We start from the raw sequence: 22,272 nt of genomic DNA on the forward strand, positions 1-22,272 counted from the left end.
CAACGCAGGGCGTGAACAGTAGGTGGCGTCTTAACAAACAAGGGAGACATTTACATTTACCTTCACTTTTTACCCGGGTCTATTTCGGGACATTTTTAAAAAACTTTCAAGGACTTGTGGGAACCCTGACATCATCACTGACATCGTCATAAAATCACCAGGAACTCATTTTCTTATGAGGTAAAAACAACGAAGATAAAATATTTACAAATGTAATATTTTACATTTTAATAATTCTCATAATAACAGGAAATGTTTGAATAAACACTGAATTGATCACTAAATGTTAAAAAGTTACGTGAAATTAAACTTGGATCAAAAACTCTGTGTCACAGACGTGAAGTCAAGTTTGTTCACGTACGAAAAATCAAGAAAGTTCTTATCGTTGGAGGCAGACGACGTTCTTCTGGACAGCGGTGGACGTCATGTGACATCTCCAGTGGTGCTGCTTTTATATGAATTAAAACTTGTGAGACAACGTCCTCGTTATCAAGTCAATTTTAATCTGGGGAAGAAAAACTTTGATTTAAAAACAATTCTGACCAATTATGACTGAGAAGATGTAAGTTTAACTATTGTTACAGACTTTACTTTTTTTCTAACTATTGTTAGTTTTCTGAATTAACCAAATGGGTCATTAACGTTAAAAAATTCTGAAAATTAAAAAAGTCATGTACCCAAAATGAAGTACTACTAAAAATACTACAAATGTTAAACGTAATTAATGTTACGAATAACATAACAGATGTTAACAAAAATGTTGTAAATATTCTGGTTTTTTTTTAACTAGATTTACAAAACAGAAACTCATGGATTTGACTTGTGTTTATTTTTTTCAGCTATTTATTCTCAATACTCAGCAGTAAGGTTATAGTTTATGGACAAGGTTTTCTGTTAAGAAATGAATTATCAAAACATAGTTTATAAAAGTGTATAGTAAGCATTACATACATATACATACATACATATATATATACATGCATATATACATATATATACATACATATATATACATACACATATATATATATATATATATATATATATATATATGAATGGAAACAAAACATTAAATCTTAAAGCAGAAAAGGTTATAATTGTCCCAAACAAATGTTTCTTTCTTCTTCTTTAAAAACAAGTTGAAATGCAGACGGGAAAGTGTCTTAAAAAAAGAGAACTAAAGTGAAGGAAGCAGATGTACAGTTATTATTTCTGAGTTCTAGATCACATGACTCCTACAGCACTTGACGGTCACTGCACAGCTCCAACTCTTAGCTTTTTTTTTTCAAACTAGCACCAGGTTCTTCTGAAAACACTTTTTTGTTGTTTTTCTTAAACACACAGGCTTCCAAGAGTGAAAAACAAAACAAAAACGCAATTAAATTAAAGAGGGAAAAAAATTAAGTGAATATAAAATAACACCAATAAATACAATAGGTTACCAGAAAACATGGAACATAAAAAAGGACAAAATCACGTCGAGTCGTCCCTTTTCAACGTGAGTGAGAGTCTGTGACGCAGGAAGTCGGAGTGGGCGGAGTTAAATATGGAAGAGTGGGATGATGGGAAAACTCGACCGTCACAAAATCACTTGGTTAAAGGCAAAGAAAAGTTCCAGTTCATGAAAAGTTCAAGGTCTGAGTGAAGCCCAGTGTCCGTCGACATCGTCTCCACACAACAGAGGGACTGTGGGTAAAGGGGGAGGGGTTTACATCAAAGCTCTAAACTCACATCATCCTAATGACGAGTGCCGTCCATTACAAGAGTTAATAAGAATTATAATAATAATGTCCATAATATAAATAAATGCAGTACTACGATGATCGCTCGTCTTTTTTCCTTCTTAGAAAAGAGGTCGTGAAGGTCACACAGTCAGTACGATAAATACAGAGAAACACCTGCACAGCCCTGGGGCATGATGGGAGATCAGTGACATCACCGTCTCACATACAGACTCAAAGAACGAGGACACGTTGGGAACACCGTCACCGCGAAGAGCCGACGCAGCCCGCCGACTTTAACGCCTCGACTCACAGAACCGGTCCGCCGTTCCCACCGCGTCGCCACCACCGTCACACAATTTCACTTCATACATGTGTGTCCGCCAACATCCACATGGACACCACAGACCCAACATTTGATGTACATTTCCAGTCCAGTGGGTGGCGCTCTCTTGTTTTGACAGCCCATGGCCAAGTGGAAGGGAATTGGGTTTTTAACCTGAGGGTCGCTGGTTCAGATCACAGGACTGGTCACTAACTGGTGAGTAAATAAAGAGGCCGAAGTGTTCATGAAACTGTGATGTCATCAAACACAGACAGACTCAGAGGCTGTGATGTCATCAAACACAGACAGACTCAGAGGCTGTGATGTCATCAAACCCAGACATGAACAGTCGGTGTTCAAACACACCAGAATCAGCTTCTATCACACGCTCTCTGCTTCAGCGTTGCAGAAACTGTGCATTTTAAATGAAGGCCCGCCACTGAATCCATGTGATTGGCTGCTGTTATTCTTCGCTGTGTTCACGACAAATGTTCCATACATGATGGAAGTATGTGTAATTTAAAAACGTGTGAGACGTTTATGTCGCTAAGGCCATTTAAAGATGGGGGCAGGGCTGGTGCCCCGACTCTCCGCAGACACTAAACGCCGCATAACTGATGACGTCATTTTGACAGATGTTTCTTAAAAGATGAAGTCGCGTCTTCACAGATTGCTCCAGTTCCCGCCCACCGCTGCCCCCTGCAGTGTGTTGTGGGGAGTTCATCTCTCCCCTGAGACGCGAACAACCGACCGTGAAATGGAAGCGTCGCCAAACGTTTCTGTCAAAGCTGCGGTCGATGAGGTCGTATGTGAGACAGAGGCATCAGGAGGCGACCTGACCGACACACACAAACTCTGCATTGACTTCCATTCATTTAAACAGACTAAACAAAGGCTTATCACTAACCTTAACCATAACCAGTTAATGACTAACCCTCACCTTAACCTAACCACAATTATAATCTTAACCAGTTCCTCAGAAATTAGGTTCCGCCTCATTAGGACCAGGTTTTATTCTCCATGAGGACGACTGGTCCCGACTGGTCCCGACAAGGTCAGTGTTTATGACAAACACACACACACACTCCTTTCCGTCAGTCAGATACAAAGCCCCGTCCTCAACGGCGCCTCCTGCAGGTGAGTCACGTTAAAACAGTCAGTTCAGACCTCTGTGGTTTAAAAACACTGACAAAGGCCACGAGAAACTAAACTCCCAGCAAACGTCAGCAACAATGAGTCGACTCATGGGACTGCTCAGAAACTGCAGTGGCTCCTCCCCCAACACTCAGTCAGCCATACACGTGTCAGTGTTTGTCCGTCTGTACTCAGCTCAGTGTCTGCAGCAGTGTGGCCAGGATTCCTCATCAAAGTTCAACCACAAATGTACAAGTCGCTCAGCACTACAAATAGGGAGGCGGGTCTGTCTGTCTGTGAGCCAGACCACCTGTCTGTCTGTGCAGGACGGCCGAGAAGACCACACTCCCCACAGACACACGTGGGAAGAGGAGGGGGAGCAGGAGGAAGAGCTACATTTTGTGACTACAACTCCGCCCCCCAACCCATAACTTGTACAACCAATCACCAGCCCCACCCCCTCTTCCTTAGCTCATATGAAGGGGCCACCGGGCATACCCAGGAAGCTGGGCGCACCAATGGCCATGGAAGAGGGCGCTGTTGAGCTGCTCCAGTGCACCTTCATGTGGTGCCTCAGGTTGGACTTGGAGGAGAAACACTTGTCACAGTGCTGGCAGGAGAACGGCTTCTCCTTGGTGTGGATGCGCCGATGGCAGATGAGTTGCGTCGAGACACGGAAGGACTTTCCACAGTCTGGACACTGGTAACGTTTGGGCTCGGTGTGAATCCTCCTGTGGTTCTTCAGCGACATTAGGTTAGGGAACTCTTTCTGGCAGGAGTTGCAGAAGTAGGTGCCAGTTTTGTGACTGTTCTTGTGGTTGAGTAGGGAGCTGGCATGGCGGTAAGACCGTCCACATTGATCGCAGACATGAGACTTAATGACCGCACTGTTGCCCCCACGGCTGCGGGCTTTAGCGATGCTGCCTGGGTTGAGTCCTTGCTCTTGCATTAATGTGAGGTCCAGGCCTGACCCCCAGCCCAGCTCCTGGGAGCCGCCGGGTCGTGGCTGCTGGGTTCTGGGCTGGTGGGGCTGCGGTGTCTGTCGATGTGTGATCTCCATGTGGAGCCTGAAGCTGGCCTGTGTCGGGAAGGCTCTCTGACAGGACCTACAGGTCAGCTCCCGTTGCTTCTGGTGGACTCGTCTGTGGTTGTAGAGCTGGGAGGAAACGCGGAAGGCCTTGCCGCAGTCATGGCAACGGTGGCGCCGTGTCTCAGAGTGGATACGGCGGTGGTTCTTCAGGGCAAGCAGGTTGGAGTAGGTTTTGAGGCACACGGCACAATGATAGATGCCGACTGTGTGGGTGTTCTTGTGGTTGAGAAGGGAGCTAGCATGGCGGTAGGAACGACCACACTGATCACATCTGTGCAGATACAAACAAGGAGAAAGAAGGGAAACACGGGGAAGGGACAGAGGGAAAAAACACATTAGCAGCAGAAGATGAGAATTTATTTTCAGTATACTAGCCAATCTCCAATCTCAAGTTACTGGTTACCACTTTTTTCTTTTGAATTACTCTAAAATGTTGCACATACAGGTATATGATCTGAAATCCGGCTTAAAGCTTTTAAAGAAGACTGCTAACAAAGTGGTGTACCATTAAAAGTTACTTGACAGGTGACATGAGAGAGGACTGCTGGGTGGGTGAGGGAGGGGGGGAAAGGGAGAAACGGGATTTATGTAGGGAACTGGGAGGTATCTGCTGCTCCCTGCACTGCACAAGCTTCAAACGGTATCATTCACATCGAGACATTCTGTCACCGCCATCTTCTGGATGATACTTAATGTTGGATGAGAAAACAAACATGCCCCAAGAACCTCAACCATCTCAGACTGCAGGTCCCTCAGACAATAACCTCTCAACATGTGCAGTGCAGCTAGCCCCAAATACTTCATAATCTTCCCTGTGGTGTCAGATTGCCAAGACATCACAATGTCCATCACATTGCTTCAGTTTATCAACTACAATTGTCCAGAATCATGAGAGCAAACATAAACAAATCAAAGACTACAGTCAACATCTGAACAAGAATAAAGGAACACACATCAATTATTCATAATCTGCATATGTGCTAAACATACTATGAATTTGTGTCAAAGAAAACAAACATAAAAACAGTAAATCTAAACATGAATTGTTTGACTGTAGGAAGCCTGAAAAAAACTTAGTGTGTGACATATGCTAACTGAAAGCAAACGGGGTTGACTTATCTGGTCTCTCCACTAATTCAATTTGTCCAAACTTCAGAAAAATCCGAATTCCGGCACGCGTATGGTCCCAAGGAAGCCGGATTGGAGATCATATACCTGTAATAGACATGTAGAAACCTAATTTTATCTTCACTATTTTTTTCAACTTCGAAGAATCACAAACAACTGACGAGAACTCACGTGTACCGACACTCTTCGCCCTCTCCTGGGGGTGCCGTGGCCTTCCTCCTGACTTCCATGCCTACCTGGTTGTCCCCGCAGCGGTGCCGGGCCAGACCGGACCTCCCCTGGAAACTCTTCCCACAGGTGGGACAGCCGAAGGGAGTAGCACCCTCCTCATGGACCTTCTGATGGTTGCGGAGAAACCTGGCCAGTCGGAAAGCTTTCCCACATGTGAGGCAGATGTGCTTCTTCCGCTGTGTGTGGATGCGCATGTGGTTACGTAGTGCCATGTAGTTGGTGTACGGCTTGTCACAAAAGTTGCACCGGAAGTTGCCCGTCTTATGCGTGTGCTTGTGATTCAGCAACGAGCTTGCATGTTTATAGGCACAGCTACAAAGGTCGCAGGCGTAGGGTCTCTCATCAGAGTCCAGGTCAACCGTGCTTCTCTCCATGCTGATGTTGGTGGAGCTGCTGGCGGAGGAGGATGAGGGCAGGTGCTGAGCTGGGCAGTCATGGGCTGCCAGCTCATCAGCTGTGGCGAAGCCTTCACAGCATCCGTCGCACTCAAAATCCATCTGGGCCCCCGGGCCCTGCGGGCCTTTGCACAGGCCCGCTGTAGTGTGGGTAGCTAGCTGTCTCTGAGTGCGAAAACCCTTGCCACACTCTTGGCAGTTGTGCTTCTTTTGGGCAAAGTGGAGACGTAGGTGGTTTTTCATGGCCAGCCTGTTTGGGTATGTAGAGTTGCAGACGTTGCAGTGGTACTCCCCAATTTTGTGAAGGTTCTTGTGATTGGCTAAGCTCCCAGCATGTCTGTATGTCTTTCCACATTCTTCACAGGCAAAAGGCCGCCGTCCACTTTCAGCAGGGTCAAACTTCTGAGGCCTGGAGGTTCCGGCTGAGGAGTAGGGCTTCTTGAAGCCTTGGTGGCTGTATTTGACACCCATCACTTGGCCCTTGGATGACTCTCCCCTCATAGACTGCATTTGAGACGGGCCTGGTTGCTGGAAGCGTGAACCGTTTGGGCCAGTCCGAACGAGACCTTTGGCCCGGTGCTCCTCGTGGAGACGGAGGTGGTTGATCAACTGCTTTTGGATCTTGAAGGCCTTACCGCATTCTTCACACTTGTGCCTGCAGGAGGTAATGAACAGAGATGAAGAAAACAAGAGATTCAACTCATTCTTGGACAAACATCAGAAAACCCAAGACATGGGGGAACCTTTGGCATTACGGCAAAATAGTCACATTAATAGTGGGGTCTAGGGCTGGGCGATATGGACTAAAAGTCATATCTTGATATTTTTTAGCTGAATGCGATACTCGATATATTTCTCAATTTTTTCGGTGATTTAATTGGGGTTTCCCCGAAAACATTATAGCATATTAGATGTTTTCCAGAGGCAAACCCTTTAAAAAAACCCAGCCCATTATAAGTTTAAGCCACATGCCAAATGTCAGAGGTCATTGAAATAAAAATGCTCCTAGAAAAAAACCCAAATCCCTTTCCTGTATGACAATAATATACAGTAAATAATTCAAAAATACAACACTGTTACAATTTTAACAGAAATAAAAACGGACTTAATAAAATTGGAACAAACATGACTAATAAAATAAAAATTTTATCTGTGAAAATGAACGCTTAATTGATTAATTAATTAACATTTTTTTCAATTATTTCACAAAGATATTTAACACAGCTTGTTGATATAATTAAATAATGTCTTATATCTCATTATCAATATTGACAACTTCAGGCTTCTATATGTCCAAAAGTGACTGACAGCAATGGAAAATAAGTCAAAACTCTATAGTGTGTGAACTATGAAGTAGCTAGTTCCCACCTCCTCAGCACGAGCTGAACGATAAATCTAACACACCAAGAGAGGCGGGACTAAAGGCAGAACAGCCAATCGTCAGCCGTCACACTCAAAGCCGATGTCATGCTTAACGCAACAACAGGAGAGGGAGGGGGAGAGGAGGCAGCCGCAGCGAGCGTAGAAACGAAGCGACTGTAGTGAGGCAAAACTGAGGGAAAACTGCAGAAAAAGTGTGGGTGTTAAAACACCCACATCCCCCACCGGTGCAACGCCCCACTGTGTGTGTGTGTGTGTGTAGGGACGCAGGGAGAGGAGACATAGGTGCGAACTTGCAGTTCATGCATTGTCATTTTAACACAAAATGAACTATATCGATACAACCGATATTGTCCTGTGTTATATCTTGTTTGGAAATATATCGATATATATTAAAATATCGAGATATCGCCCAGCCCTAGTGGGGTTAGCAATTTGCTTATTATGTATTATGAAATGCTGACTGTTGTTCACACTATCAAAGGGTTTAAATCAGATTTGCGTGTCCAGGCATAACCAACCTCTCAGTGTGAGTTACTCCTGCAGCAACATAGGTGCACCCATGTTTGAATGCTGGAAAAATGGGAGGAGCATCATCTTGCTGATCAAATAATTGCCTTGCCAGGCAACATTGCGATACACACTACTTCTCAAAATTTTAAGACCAGTTGAAAAATTGCAAGAATTTACGTTTTGCACTGTTGGATCTTGAGAAGGTTCCAAGTCATGCTTCAAAATGCAAAAAGAAAAAATGGGAGTGAGACAAAAAAAAATTTGAGTAAGCAATTCACTGCAAACAACCATTAAACTGAAATAGGCTGTTCATCAGCTGATCAAAAGTATAAGACCACAGCCATTAAAAGCCAAAATCTTTGCAAAAATGTGGATTCAGTGCTGCTGAGGTTGGACGCAGTAACACAGTCATTTTAAACTTCTTAAAAGATCCTGAGGTTTATGGAACAAAAACGTCAAGTGGTAGACCTAAAAAAATTTCACTGGCCCTGAGCTGGAGGATCTAAATGGCTGTCCAAGACACGGGCAATCCTCGGCCCAAATTAAGCTTTAGATTTAGGCTTTTAAAGGCTGTGGTCTTAAACTTTTGATCAGCTGATGAACAGCCTATTTCAGTTTAATGGTTGTTTGCAATAAATTGCTTACTCAATTTTTTTTGTCTCATTCCCATTTCTTCTTTTTGCATTTTGAAGCAAGACTTAGAACCTTCTTAAGAATGGTTTCGATGTGGCCTTCGATGTTCATGTGCAGCTTAAGTGAATATTTGTGACACCAGTTTTGATGCAGTGTGTCCAGTTAAGAGAAACACAAAAAACTCATTGATAAAAATACATTTCAAACATTGAATATTTTTTTTAAATCTCATTTCTTTCCTGGCAGTCTAAACTGCTGAAAAATCAACAATTAAAAACTTGATAATTCAATAAACCAAATATCAACAATTATGAATATGAAGAAATGGGTGCAAAGCCCTTCAGATGAACAATGATGCTGCACCTTTTTTTTACAGCTGATTTATTCATGTCATGTGAAATATGCACTGAAAAAGATGTTACTTAATACGTTGTTGTAAAGGTGCGCACGATAGAACCAAAACATCTTTCTGCTGTTCAGACTGAAACACTGACCACCTCCAATCATCCACTCAGTATCCGCACATTTAATTGAGTTATGTAAATAAAACTGGCGGTACCAATCAGGACAATATACAATATAAACTGGCAACTGCACAAGCCAGAGGCTGAAACTAGAGCTGTGACTAACGATTATTTCCATAATCGATTAATCTGTTGATTAATCGCTTGGTCCATAAAATATCAGAAAACCTTAATTAGTGTTGATCGGTGTTAAGTCAAACCTGGAAATGATGATGTTCTCAAATGTCTTGTTTTGTCCACAAACCAAAATGATTCACTTTTAATGGTTTCTTTGTTATCCAGAGCAAAGAAATGAAGAGAATACTCACATTTAAGAAGCTTAAACAATCAGTAATATTGTTTTAATCATGAAAAAAGCTTTGAACCAATTAATCGATTATCAAAATAGTTGTCGATTAATTTAGTCATCAATCAATAATCGATTGTTTCAGTTCTAGCTGAAACCTTTCACCAAAGCATAAATTCAAAAGTTAGGACTCATTTGTTGAGCAAAGTGTAGAGTGACAGAGAATAATGCCATGTTTTCGGGGTGTGGGCTGTGCCTGGCATGATGTCTTACTGGTACGACAAAAACTAACAACAACAACAACATGGAACACAACAACACAACAGATAATGGACACCCAGCAGCTGTTTTTTCCTGCTGGGTTTGTGGCCGTCAACAAGACAAAGTCGTAGGTAGAGCTGATTGTACTCAGGTACCCCAGGGGAAGGTTGCCAAAGAATGGCTGGTTATTAAAAAATGAACTGTACCAAACCCAACTGTTCTAGTCGATGGAAACACAGCTTTAATTAACCTCATAGGAGCCCTCATAGTGCCCAATTTTTCAGGACAACCCTTAATTTGAACTCCATATCTGGACAAGATTATTTTAGTCCTTCACTGTAAATTTTAAAAACTTGTCTTCAAGGAATAAGGGACCTACCTCTTCAGGTCAAAGTGTGTTCTTTGGTGATTCTTGAGAGCCAGCAGGTTGTAGTAGCGTTTCTGGCACACCAAGCAGCGAAAAACACCAGTCTTATGGGACTTCTTGTGATTCAGGAGCGAGCATGGATGCCTGTACCCTCGTCCACATTGGTCACACTTGTGAGGCTTGTCACTTTGGTCAACCATCGTCCTACGTCCATCGCCACCAACATCACGACTCCCTCCAGCGACTCCACCACTGACACCATCTCCTCCTGACAGACCTTTAGCTCCATTCAGTCCTTGCTTGCTCAGAGAGCTGCCCCTGTTCTTGCCGGGGCACAGGTGGGTGATGAGGTGGTGCCGGTCAGCGAAAAACATGCCACAGTCAACACAAATGTGGTTGCGCCCATCCATCTTGTCATTGCCATTAGCTGTGCTGCCTCCTATACCCTGTTGCTGGCCATCTGACCTTTGAGGACCATGGACTAACTGGTGATTTAGCAAGTCCTGCTTCCTAGAGAAGCTCTGGCCACAAGTGGAGCATATCATTCTCCAATCTTGCTCCAGGGTGGAAGGTCCTGGCCGTGGACCTGTTGGGTTATTGGCATGACTACGCAGGTGACTCCTGAGAGCTCTGAGGCTGGCATAATGATTACCACACACGGAGCATTGATACACTTCTCCATCATCGTCGTCATCTTTATCGTTGCTCCCCATTCTTTTGCCTCCGCTCTGGGAATACTGTCGTTGGCTGCCACTTTCCTTCAGGCTGCTGGAACTGTGGTAGTTCATGTTCCCCATGAAACCGTTGGGCATGTTATTCTGCTGCTGTGGCTGCTGCTGCTGTTGGCCAAGGCGAGGACACATGTGGGACTTTATGCCAGACACATCTGCATACATCTCACCACAGTCTGCGCACACATGCCTGTCAGCCTGTCGGTGTGAGGAGCTGCTCTGGGAGAGTGAGCTGCCATCAAAGCGATCATGGAACTCAAGGGAGTCCAACCCACTGCTGTGACCTCCATCCTGAACAAAGTGGGCAGCATCACTGAGATTCCCGGGCAGTGTGATTGGAGTGGTAGTGCCACTGCCTTCCTGGACATAGCTCTGCTGAGATTCCAGCGTCAGTGGCTCTGGAGAGAGCCAGTCATTGCTGTCACTACCAATAGGCTGGTTAGAAGAGCGTCCCTTGTGGCTCCGTAGGTGGCTGTGTAGCGCTGCCAGGTGGGGGTACTGCTTACAGCATATGGTGCACTGGTAGTGGCCTGTCTGATGACAGCGTTTATGGTTCACTAGACTTCCTGCATGCCGGTAACTTTTTCCACACTCCCCACACTTGAAGCGCCGTTCTCCATCATCTGGAGAATTGGACTGGGGCACACGACCTCCAGAGGGAGAGGACACAGAGCCCTGCGACCCAGAACTTAATGACTCTGTGTTGAGGATGGAGCTGTCCTGGCTGTGGGAGGCAGGGTGTGGATCATGCGTCAAGTAGTGGACCTTTAGGGTCTCTAGATCAGGGTGTCCTGCGCCACAGTACGCACATGTGTAGATGGGGTTGTTGACTGGAGGGCCCATTATGGGATCATAGGGACCTCTTTTCTCACTGGGCAAAGGTGGCAGAGGCAGAGGGTCACCCAGGGCTGGTGTGTAAGTCGGAGTACGCACAGCACTCAGATTGTGAGGCATAATTCCTGCAAAACTACGTGACAGGCTGAGGGAGGGCGATGCCGCGTTGTGCAGCAGGATGTGCTCCTGAAAATCGGCCTTGTTTGGCAGCGCCACCTGGCACAAGTGGCAGAAACAGGAGGCTGTGTCGTCTCTCTGGGATGACTGAGCGGCGCTGCTACTGCTGCTGCTGCTGCTCACCATTGATGCCCCTGGGGTCTTGAACTTCGAGTGAGTTCTCTCGTGGCTGTTTAGGCCAGCCAGGTTGCTAAATTGTTTGAAACACACAGAGCACTTAAAAGTTCCTTGTTGGTGACACTTCTTGTGGTTCACCAGACTACCGTGGTGCCGGTATGTTCTGTCACACTGATCACACTTGAACGGTCTGTCCCAAGCTTCGTCAGATTCAGGGGAGCCTTTTTTTCCGTGGTCGTCTCTCTCGTGATTCTGTAGGACGTTATGTCCCATACCACTGTTATTCAAATGAGAGCGGCCAAACCCGTCAGACAGGTCCTGGGCGAGACCAAAGTCCCTCTCGTCGTGGGCCGCTTCTTCAGGCACTTCCTCACTCTCCTCTTCTGCGTGTGCACTACTGGGGGACAAAGTATGGATACGAAGGTGGTTCTTTAAAGCAACAGCGTTGGGCAGGGTGCGGGTACAAACGGGGCACTGAAATGAACCCACTTCATGAGACTTTTTATGACTGGCTAAGCTAGCTGCATGCTTGTAAATTCGGCCACACTGTTCACATTCAAATCGTCCAGTCTCTTCCTGCTGATAATGTGCTTTCATATGCTCTAGAAGACTTGGAGTACTCGGACAAACCATATCACATTCTTTACAGGGGTATCCCTTGGCACGACTCATATCATGCATTGCCATAGTATTCTAACGCAAATCAGAGGGGGGGATTCACAGTCCACACCAGAGTGATGAACAGTGATGTGGGGAAGGGGGGGGAGGAACAGCAGAGCTCAGCTCTGAAGCTGGTGGCCATTTTGTCCATCAGTGCAGGTCCAGCCAATTGAGGCCCACCCTGGAAGGTGGTGGCCCTGTGGGGGGAGGGGGGGGGGGGTGTCCACACCAGCCAATGAGGGATCACTGTGGAGACAAGAAGAACAGCATAGACAATTGTTACTTCTCCAGTAACATAAGATCCATCTGAGCTCAAAAGTATCCCCGTTTACATGAGATCCAAGAAACCAGGCCATGGCCACGTTAAGGGCTGAAATGATTGGAGCGACAGTTTAAACAGAGCACTGCGCTTCATTCCAAGGACAGTAATGCTGCAACATACTGAACGTCAACCACAGAAACAATATACGACGAGCTAATGTGGACAAAGTCTGGGATCACTTCACGCTGAAGCTTCAGGAAAATTCTGTTCAACGCGTTCACTGCAAAGAATTAGCAGACCATGACAGTACGACATCAATGCTTCAGCTTCTCAAACGCAAAACAATCGGACCTTGTGCCATCCGACACATGGTAACGATAACCAAAATATTAGCATAAACATAAATGTTATTGCAAATTAAAATTGTCGGGCAAAGACATACATTAATGACTATGTGTGTCGTAAATTTAATATTGTTGGTATAAATGATCTAAATCGGTTTCAGAGGCAAAGTTTGACAACTTCCTCTCACATTCTGAAAAATATGATCCAAATAATCAATGTTTACTAACGTTTCATAATCGATTCATCAAGTACTTGTTTGGTTCAGAAAATGTATAAATATTCCTTTTCTTTTTCTTTCCGTGTGTATTTGTTGTATGTTGTATTGATATGATACCATTGAATGTTCAATATTGGACAGAGTTTTGCTCTCCTTGAACGGGGTGGGAATGTGGGAGGGGTAAAAATGTGAGAAAATTTGAGGAATGGAAGTCTTTTGTTACATTGCTCTGCTCTGTTGTTTTGTAATTGCTTCCAATAAAAAAAGTCTATTAAAAAAAAAACTTGGAAATGATGATGTTCTCAAATGTCTTGTTTTGTCCACAAACCAAAATGATTTATTTGTTTTATGGAGCAAAGAAACTAGAAAATATTCACATTTAAGAAGCTGAAAAATGACAGAAACTGGTTCTAATTATTAAAGAAAAAAAAACCTGATAAATTAACATGAAAATAGGTGATGATTACATTTTCTTCACTCCTGTGTCTGAAGTGTCTCTGAAGACACAGAAGTATCCAGACTGTATGTCAGTGAAGGTTCAGTCTTCAGCAGTTCACTGTGGACAACTGGACTTGAGTTGAGGACATTTCTTCTTCAGATCAGAGAAGGTCTTTCAGGTCTTTCTGAGTGGTCTGGAGAGTGGTTCAGTAGAATCATGCACAGTTTAAGGTTGTTGGTGTCTTTTTGAGGACAGCTCAGGACAGTGTTGTTGGTGTCTTCGTCCACCTCCTCTGCTGTGATGGTTCCTCCAGGTTTCTGTCGAGGTCTATCTTCCCTGGACAGAATGTGACCCTTGTCCTTCAGATGTAGGTGGACAGCAGAGTCCTGTCCTGACCGTCCACGTGTCCTGACCGTCAAACAATCTCCAAACACAAGAGTCTGACGATGACGAAGACAGAGGCAGAGATTATCTGTGTGCGTGGAAGAGAAAGGCGGAGCTATGACATCATAACATTTTTTACAAAGTAGCGTTTTCGGATTGTCTGCACAAAAACAATGGTGTCAGTTTCGAGATTTTCTGTTTTTAGCTCATGAAACGAAACAATAAAAAAAACCCTGTGGCCCATTATCTGTCTGTCAGTGTGTGTGTCTGTCACTGTGTGTGCGCGCTTCCACACTTGCCAACATGACCAACAGAGGGCACCAGAGGCTTGTTGTGTGAATGTGGTGAAGCGTTGTTGTTATTATTGTAGTTTCAGTGACATACGGCTGTGTTTCCACTCACTAACCAGAGAAACTGTGAACAATAAGTGTAGACTGTGTGACTGTAGATCAGTGAAAACGACTGTGCGCTCATGTCCAACATTTAGCAAAGCAAATGTGTCAAATGTCTATATTTGACAGAGGAGTGTGTATTTAGAGGTTTGTAGGTGATGCAGCTGATGAAATAAAATACAGAAGAATCTTTAACTTTAATGAGATCACGTGTAGTTGTGAATCAAGATCCAGATTTTTTAATAACGACATATCGTGCAGCCCTAGTGTGTGCACGTGCATTTACATGAAAAAATGTGAGGAGCTACTTTAATAACATAAACACAACTTTATCGATTTTATATAAAAAAAAACAAAAAACCAGACAGACGATATTTTCTATTATGTCATTTTTCAGCTTCTTAAATATGAATATTTTCTACTTTCTGTAATTTTTCAGCTTCTTAAATATGAATATTTTCTACTTTGTCATTTTTCAGCTTCTTAAATATGAATATAATCTGCTTTCTGTCATTTTTCAGCTTCTTAAATATGAATATTTCTACTTTGTCTCATTTTTCAGCTTCTTAAATGTCAATATTTTCTACTTTCTGTCATTTTTCCGCTTCTTAAATATGAATATTTCTACTTTCTGTCATTTTTCCGCTTCTTAAATATGAATATTTCTACTTTGTGTCATTTTTCCGCTTGATAAATGTGAATATTTTGTAAAAAAAAGACATCTTTCAAATGGAATAATTTAGGTTTGTGGACAAAAGCAAGACATTTGAGAACATCATCATTTCCACATATGACAAACACGGATCAATACTTTATGAACTAATCAAGAAACTAAACTAAACCTGGGCTTGTGACGTCACAACCTCCGATCAGAATGCCGCGTTTAAGCCTTAAAACGCATCAAAACCAGGACAACAGAGAATCATGACTAGAACTAGTTCAACAAAATCAATGCAGTCCAATATTAATTCTTATGTTTACTTTTTTATCTTCACTTTTTAGATTTGTATTTATTTCAAAGGGCCAAATATCAAAATTTAAACAAATTCAAGAAAGGAAAATAAATATAACAGCATCAATTATGAGATTAAAAACAATCTCAGAATTCATTCAGTTTTATTTATTTTTCTTTCAAAAATGTTTTTTTTTTTTTTTTTAAATGATAATTTTTCAAAATAAAACCATGCTGTTTCTGTTACACACAAACACATTCACGTGACTCGTCCCAATATTCAGTTATTGAATAAAACCAATCAAACAGCACACACTCTGACCTTGGCCCGTTCATTGGCTCGCTCGGGTTCAGTCTCGGCATCATTTTATCGGGACAAAGCGGGAGCGTCTCACCGCCGACACCGACTCTTCCTGCCAAGTATCCCCGGGAGTGGAGTCCGAGTCCCCCCCTCCCGGTCTCAGTCGCGGAGCATCACGGCAGGCGGTGTATCGGTGAAACGGAGCAGTTCCATCCAAACATGTCCGACATTTAAAACGCTCACACCTGCGGCCATGAGCCCACTCTCACCGAGACCCCAGCTGCAGGAAAATGGCTTTCAGCAGCAGCAGAGAGCCATTTTACCCCCGCGCTAACGCCGCGGCTCCGTTATTTAGACCCCAGAAACAGACGCTAACACAGAAGCTGGAGCCGAGCACCGAGCCGAACCCGAGCTCGGCCCGACGGTGAACCGTGGAGAGTGACCCGCAGCCGTCTGACATTTCACACAAAAACCGACATTTCACGGTTCAAAGGTAAAAAAAAAAAAAAACACACACACACAGAAAGGCTCGAGCTACGACTAGCATTAGCTTCAGTGCTTGGCTAATTAGCCCCCCCCCCCCCCATGAGAGGGAGAAACGGAAGTTCACAACAACACAACGACACACAAGCAGCATAAACACGGGGCCGCGTGGATTCAACACGCTGCGTCTTTTTTTTAATCATAAGTGTTATTAAATTGAGCGGAAGCTCCGCCGTCTGCGCTGCTGTTAGCATCCAGAGGCTAGCCCGCAGCTACACAAAGATGTCGACAAACAGCGCGCGGCCCCCGCGCACGGAAAACCGCGTTTTCTGCGACTTCGCGCTCCAAACTTACCCCTCAAATGGCTTCTGCGCGTGCGAAGTCAACGATGTGGCGTGAAGATGCACAGCGCGCCCATTTCACGGATTTAGCATGGTTATTTGTTTGTCCTCCTTCCAAACCAGCGCTGACTCCACGGCTCTGCCCCCTCCGTCGCTCAGACACTCACTTCCTGCCGCTGCCGCGGAGCGCACAAAGCGACGCGTCATCACGCTCCGAACTCATTTTCAACATCGACACACGAAAGTCCCGGGTCACGGACTGACCCGAGTGTCTGTGTGTGTGTGTTAATGTGACACAAGCACGGAAACACAAACATATTTCGTTTTTACTACAACATGAGATACTAAGTCATAGTTATGTTAAACTAAGTCATAGTTCTGTTAAACTAAGTCCTAGTTATGTTAAACTAAGTCATAATTATGATAAACTAAGTCATAGTTATGTTAAACTAAGTCATAGTTATGTTAAACTAAGTCATAGTTATGTTAAACTAAGTCATAATTATGATAAACTAAGTCATAGTGATGATAAACTAAGTCCTAGTTATGTTAAACTAAGTCATAGTTATGTTAAACTAAGTCATAATTATGATAAACTAAGTCATAGTGATGATAAACTAAGTCATAGTTATGTTAAACTAAGTCATAATTATGATAAACTAAGTCATAGTGATGATAAACTAAGTCATAGTTATGTTAAACTAAGTCATAATTATGATAAACTAAGTCATAGTGATGATAAACTAAGTCATAGTTATGTTAAACTAAGTCATAATTATGATAAACTAAGTCATAGTGATGATAAAATAAGTCATAGTTATGTTAAACTAAGTCATAGTGATGATAAACTAAGTCATGATTATGTTAAACTAAGTCATAGTTATGATAAACTAAGTCATATTTATGATAAACTAAGTCATGATTATGTTAAACTAAGTCATAGTTATGATAAACTAAGTCATATTTATGATAAACTAAGTCATGATCATGTTAAACTATGTCATAGTGATGATAAACTAAGTCATGATAATGTTAAACTAAGTCATAGTGATGATGAACCAAGTCATAGTTATGTTAAACTAAGTTATAGTCATGATAAACTAAGTCATATGTATGTTAAACTAAGTCATAGTGATGATAAACTAAGTCATGATTATGTTAAACTAAGTCAGAATTATGTTAAACTAAGTCAAATTTATGTAAAACTAAGTCATAATTATGTTAAACTAAGTCATAATTATGATAAACTAAGTCATAGTTATGTTAAACTAAGTCATAATTATGATAAACTAAGTCATAGTGATGATAAACTAAGTCCTAGTTATGTTAAACTAAGTCATAGTTATGTTAAACTAAGTCATAATTATGATAAACTAAGTCATAGTGATGATAAACTAAGTCATAGTTATGTTAAACTAAGTCATAATTATGATAAACTAAGTCATAGTGATGATAAACTAAGTCATAGTTATGTTAAACTAAGTCATAATTATGATTAACTAAGTCATAGTGATGATAAAATAAGTCATAGTTATGTTAAACTAAGTCATAGTGATGATAAACTAAGTCATGATTATGTTAAACTAAGTCATAGTTATGATAAACTAAGTCATATTTATGATAAACTAAGTCATGATTATGTTAAACTAAGTCATAGTTATGATAAACTAAGTCATATTTATGATAAACTAAGTCATGATCATGTTAAACTATGTCATAGTGATGATAAACTAAGTCATGATAATGTTAAACTAAGTCATAGTGATGATGAACCAAGTCATAGTTATGTTAAACTAAGTTATAGTCATGATAAACTAAGTCATAGTGATGATAAAATAAGTCATAGTTATGTTAAACTAAGTCATAGTGATGATAAACTAAGTCATGATTATGTTAAACTAAGTCAGAATTATGTTAAACTAAGTCAAATTTATGTAAAACTAAGTCATAATTATGTTAAACTAAGTCATAATTATGATAAACTAAGTCATAGTGATGATAAACTAAGTCATGATTATGTTAAACTAAGTCAGAATTATGATAAACTAAGTCATAGTGATGATAAACTAAGTCATAGTGATGATAAACTAAGTCATAGTTATAATAAACTAAGTCATGATTATGTTAAACTAAGTCCGAATTATGATAAACTATGTCATATTTATGTTAAACTAAGTCATAATTATGATAAACTAAGTCACAGTGATGATAAACTAAGTCATAGTTACTGTTCATCTTTCACACACACACACACACTCACTCATGAATACATTTCCCACAGTACATTGCGTCAGCTCAGACGTCACATTTCTGCGTCTTGATTGAAATGAACCGTCTTCTTGTGCGCTTGTTCTTTCTCTCTCTGTAGCAGCAGAAAAGGTGATAAACGAAGACAAAGAAGAGAACGGAGAAAACGGTGGTAGAAGGAGAAGAAAGGGAAGAAGAAGAAGAAGAGGAGGAAGAAGAGGAGAAATGGGTCCAGTCGAGGTAAAGTTCTGAGCGGAGATAAAGGTCCTCGCTCTCATTGGTTCTTTGGCGCGCTGTGTGTCGTGTTGTGTGCTGTTGTGTGCTGTTGTGTATGTCGTGTGTGTCGTGTTGTGTGCTGTTGTGTGTGTCGTGTCGTGTTGTGTGCTGTTGTGTTGTGTGTTGATTTATTTAGTTCTTTTCTGTGCTGGACTTCAGCAGAGCAGAATTGTCCAGATTTGACATTTTCTTAGTTTGAATTCAAAGTTTAGTCGATGCATATGTTGAGAAGACTTTCCCCGTTAAATCGATTTATAGTGTAGTGACCGTTTCGGGTTTTTTTTTTTAAGTTTATATAGTGTTTTATCAAGTGTAGGTTTCCCATATTGATGATTTATTTTCTTAAGCACCACAAGGGGGAGCTGTATCTTTTTCCGTCTTTTACCTAATCTTTGAAAATGTGTTTAAACTTCAGACTCAAACTAAAAAATTCTCAGGTTTAATCTCACTTTTAGTCTCATTCTTAGTCTCATTTAAAAAAGTGCATTTACGATTTAAAGAAAGCTCACTCTCGTCCTGCAGCTGCTCCACATGTCCGTGTTCTCTCAGAGCTTCTCGCCCTGCGGTCGATTCCTCGCTGCTGGAAACAACTATGGCGAGATCGCCCTCTTCAGGTGAGACAGTGCAGCTGCTTTAATGTACTTGAATGTTGTGACATCATCACTGACCTCCGCGTCAAACTGTCGCAGTCTCTCTGCAGCGCTGAGTCCAGATGCCACGGCACTGAGTCAGAAACCCATCCTCACGTTCACTGGTGAGTCCAGAACTTTCTTTCTGTCCATGATCCATTCTGACTTAGTCCCTGGTTTAGATTCAGGATTCAGACTTAGTTTCTGGTTTAGATTCAGACTTAGTCCCTGGTTTAGATTCAGGATTCAGACTTAGTCCCTGGTTGAGATTCAGACTTAGTCTCTGGTTTGGTCCAGCTTACTCCAGGATGAATTAACCTAGATTCAGTTTGGGTTACCTGCGGTCCTGGTGGTTGCCATAGTTACGCATCAACGCTGGTCTCCAGTGGGTTGCCATAGTAACGTGTCCACGCTGGTCTCAAGTAGGTTGCCATGGTTACGTGTTGACGCTGGTCTTCCTGTGGTCCTCAGCTCATGAAGGTCCTGTCTTCACTCTGGTGTCCACTGACTGTCAGCTGCTGAGCGCAGGGAACGGAGAGGTCAGCGCCTGGAGCTGGAGCGAGCTCATCAAGAAGGTGAGTCTGACCTCTGACCTCTGACCCTGTCATATGTCTGTCATTGATGACTCATTGATCGCTTTGTCTCCTCAGAACGTCAAAGCTCTTTGGACCAAAAAACCAAAATACAGGTGAGAGACAGAAGGACATGTCTTTTTTTTTTAAAAAAAAAAGAAAAGTATCATGTGTCTCCTAAAAAAACTCTCTGTCTGTCAGGTCCAGTCTTGAGATTCCAGAAATCAACTCAATGAAGCTTCAGTCCAGAGTGAGTCTGTTTCCATGGAAACATGTTAGGTTTGTCTTAGTTTAGTTAATCTGGTTAAATGTACTCATGTGTTTAGTTTAGTTATCCAGTTTTCTTAGGTTTAAGTCAGTTTGGTTTAGTAGAGTTTAGTCTGGTTTAATTAAGTCCGTCTTAGTTACTCTAGTTAGGTTCAGTTAAGTCTGGTTTAATCCCAGTGATGGATACACTCTGTCCCTGTCTCAGGACAACAGTCTTGTCATCGGTGCAGGAGACAACAACGTCCACATCCTGGACTTGGAACACGGAGTTTTCAAGGTGCGAACTGTAATATTTATATATATATATATTTATATATATATATATATATATATATATATATATATATATATGAAGGACAAACTGTCTGTCCTCTTTGTCTTCAGTCTGTCTCCTCTGTCCTCAGTCAGTCCTGCAGGGACACTCGGACTACATCCACTGTGTCAGTGTGAGGGAGCGGGAGGCGGAGATTCTGTCCGGGGGAGAGGACGGAGCTGTGAGGATCTGGGGTGAGTGACGGAGGACATGAGGACACGTCTGTCCAGAAGACATGTCAGTGAAATGTGTCTCCTCTCTGTGTCCTCAGACAGCAGGACGGGTCAGAGCGTCCACTGCATCGAGGTTTACAAGTACGAGGTGAGACTTTGTGCTGGTCGTCATGGTAACTGTGATTGTTTGATTGAGACGTGATGATGTCACTGTGTCCACAGACCTGTGCACGTCCTCAGTACGGGAAGTGGATCAGCTGTTTGACCACGGACTCTGACTGGATGGTGAGACCACAGTGCGTTCGAGGTCCTCTGTGGAAATGATAGTGGTTTGAGCTTCTTCTGTCTCCTGCAGCTGTGCGGTGGAGGTCCGTCTCTGTCCCTGTGGCATCTTCGCTCTCTGTCTCCCACGTCCGTCTTCCCGTTGTCGGGCTGCCAGCGCCACTCCATCTTCCACCAGGACATGGTGATACGTCCACACTTTGACACATTTGTACAGTGTCTCGTGGTGTTGAGGACACAAGTGTTGACGCTTGTCTCTTGTGCTAGATTCTTGCGGTGGGTGAAGGTCCTTTCGTGTCTCACTGTCTTCTGGGCGGCGACGTCAAAGCGCAGATTCCCTGCTCGCTGCAGAGCGTCAACACGCTGCAGCTCAACAGCAACAGCACCGAGAATCAGGTCAGCAAACGCACCGCCTTCAGTCTGAGGGGGGAGGAGAGGGGGCGGGGCTTAAGGTTCAGGAAACAAGAGGAAGTGTTGTCTGTGAACGTCGACTCACCGGGGTGACGGGTACTCGAGTGGTTAAGACCAGTACCCGTGTGCAGAGACATCATGGTCACAAGTGGCTTTGCATAAATGCTTGAATGTAAATGAATGAGGCTCCTCCAGTTCTGGTCACCATGGCAATGACCTCTGACCTCTGTGTGTGTTTACAGGTACTGACTGTGGGAGGAAGCAGCAAACACATCGACGTCTTCACCAACCTGTCGTACAGAGCCTTCTCCCTCAGCTTCTAACACTCACACAGAGCGCCACCTGCTGCTCAAATGCCTGGTTTTAATGTTAAAGGTCATTCTGTAACTTTTCCTTATTAAAATCTCATTTAAAAGAAACATCCGTTGTCATACATGAGAACTCCTGAGTACGACGCCCCCTGGTGGCTGAAATTGAGA

General features: G+C 42.8%; 2 protein-coding genes across 6 annotated transcripts; one reads left to right on the forward strand and one right to left on the reverse strand.

Moving 5' to 3' along the window:
• Nucleotides 1-482: 482 nt before the first annotated feature.
• Nucleotides 483-16,801, reverse strand: si:dkey-89b17.4 (zinc finger protein 646). Of its 4 annotated transcripts, none has more exons than XM_058654009.1 (5): nucleotides 16,637-16,800; nucleotides 13,799-14,242; nucleotides 10,001-12,753; nucleotides 5,570-6,679; nucleotides 483-4,541 (listed from the first exon to the last, which is right to left on the reverse strand). In XM_058654009.1, the coding sequence occupies exons 3-5, from the start codon at nucleotides 12,532-12,534 to the stop codon at nucleotides 3,653-3,655; spliced, it is 4,533 nt and encodes a 1,510-aa protein (XP_058509992.1). In that variant the 5' UTR covers nucleotides 12,535-12,753; nucleotides 13,799-14,242; nucleotides 16,637-16,800; the 3' UTR covers nucleotides 483-3,652. The 4 variants fall into 4 exon arrangements, with proteins under 4 accessions (XP_058509992.1, XP_058509991.1, XP_058509994.1 ...); XM_058654011.1 differs by lacking the exon at nucleotides 13,799-14,242 and adding an exon at nucleotides 5,389-5,485 and having other exon boundaries at nucleotides 4,409-4,542; nucleotides 5,635-6,679; nucleotides 16,637-16,801; XM_058654010.1 differs by lacking the exon at nucleotides 13,799-14,242 and adding an exon at nucleotides 5,389-5,485 and having other exon boundaries at nucleotides 4,409-4,542; nucleotides 16,637-16,801.
• thoc6 (THO complex 6) lies at nucleotides 16,274-22,212 on the forward strand. 2 transcript variants are annotated; one of them, XM_058654085.1, is made up of 14 exons: nucleotides 16,274-16,292; nucleotides 18,992-19,110; nucleotides 19,669-19,760; nucleotides 19,836-19,900; nucleotides 20,247-20,350; nucleotides 20,426-20,463; nucleotides 20,549-20,597; nucleotides 20,820-20,891; nucleotides 21,019-21,121; nucleotides 21,199-21,248; nucleotides 21,323-21,385; nucleotides 21,456-21,566; nucleotides 21,650-21,778; nucleotides 22,036-22,212. In XM_058654085.1, exons 2-14 carry the CDS (start codon nucleotides 19,096-19,098, stop codon nucleotides 22,114-22,116), a joined length of 972 nt encoding a protein of 323 aa, XP_058510068.1. In that variant the 5' UTR covers nucleotides 16,274-16,292; nucleotides 18,992-19,095; the 3' UTR covers nucleotides 22,117-22,212. The 2 variants fall into 2 exon arrangements, with proteins under 2 accessions (XP_058510068.1, XP_058510069.1); XM_058654086.1 differs by lacking the exons at nucleotides 16,274-16,292; nucleotides 21,323-21,385 and having other exon boundaries at nucleotides 18,931-19,110.
• Nucleotides 22,213-22,272: the final 60 nt, after the last annotated feature.

The sequence above is a fragment of the Solea solea genome, chromosome 16 (genome assembly GCF_958295425.1).
Source record: "Solea solea chromosome 16, fSolSol10.1, whole genome shotgun sequence".
Classification (NCBI taxonomy): Eukaryota; Metazoa; Chordata; class Actinopteri; order Pleuronectiformes; family Soleidae; genus Solea; species Solea solea.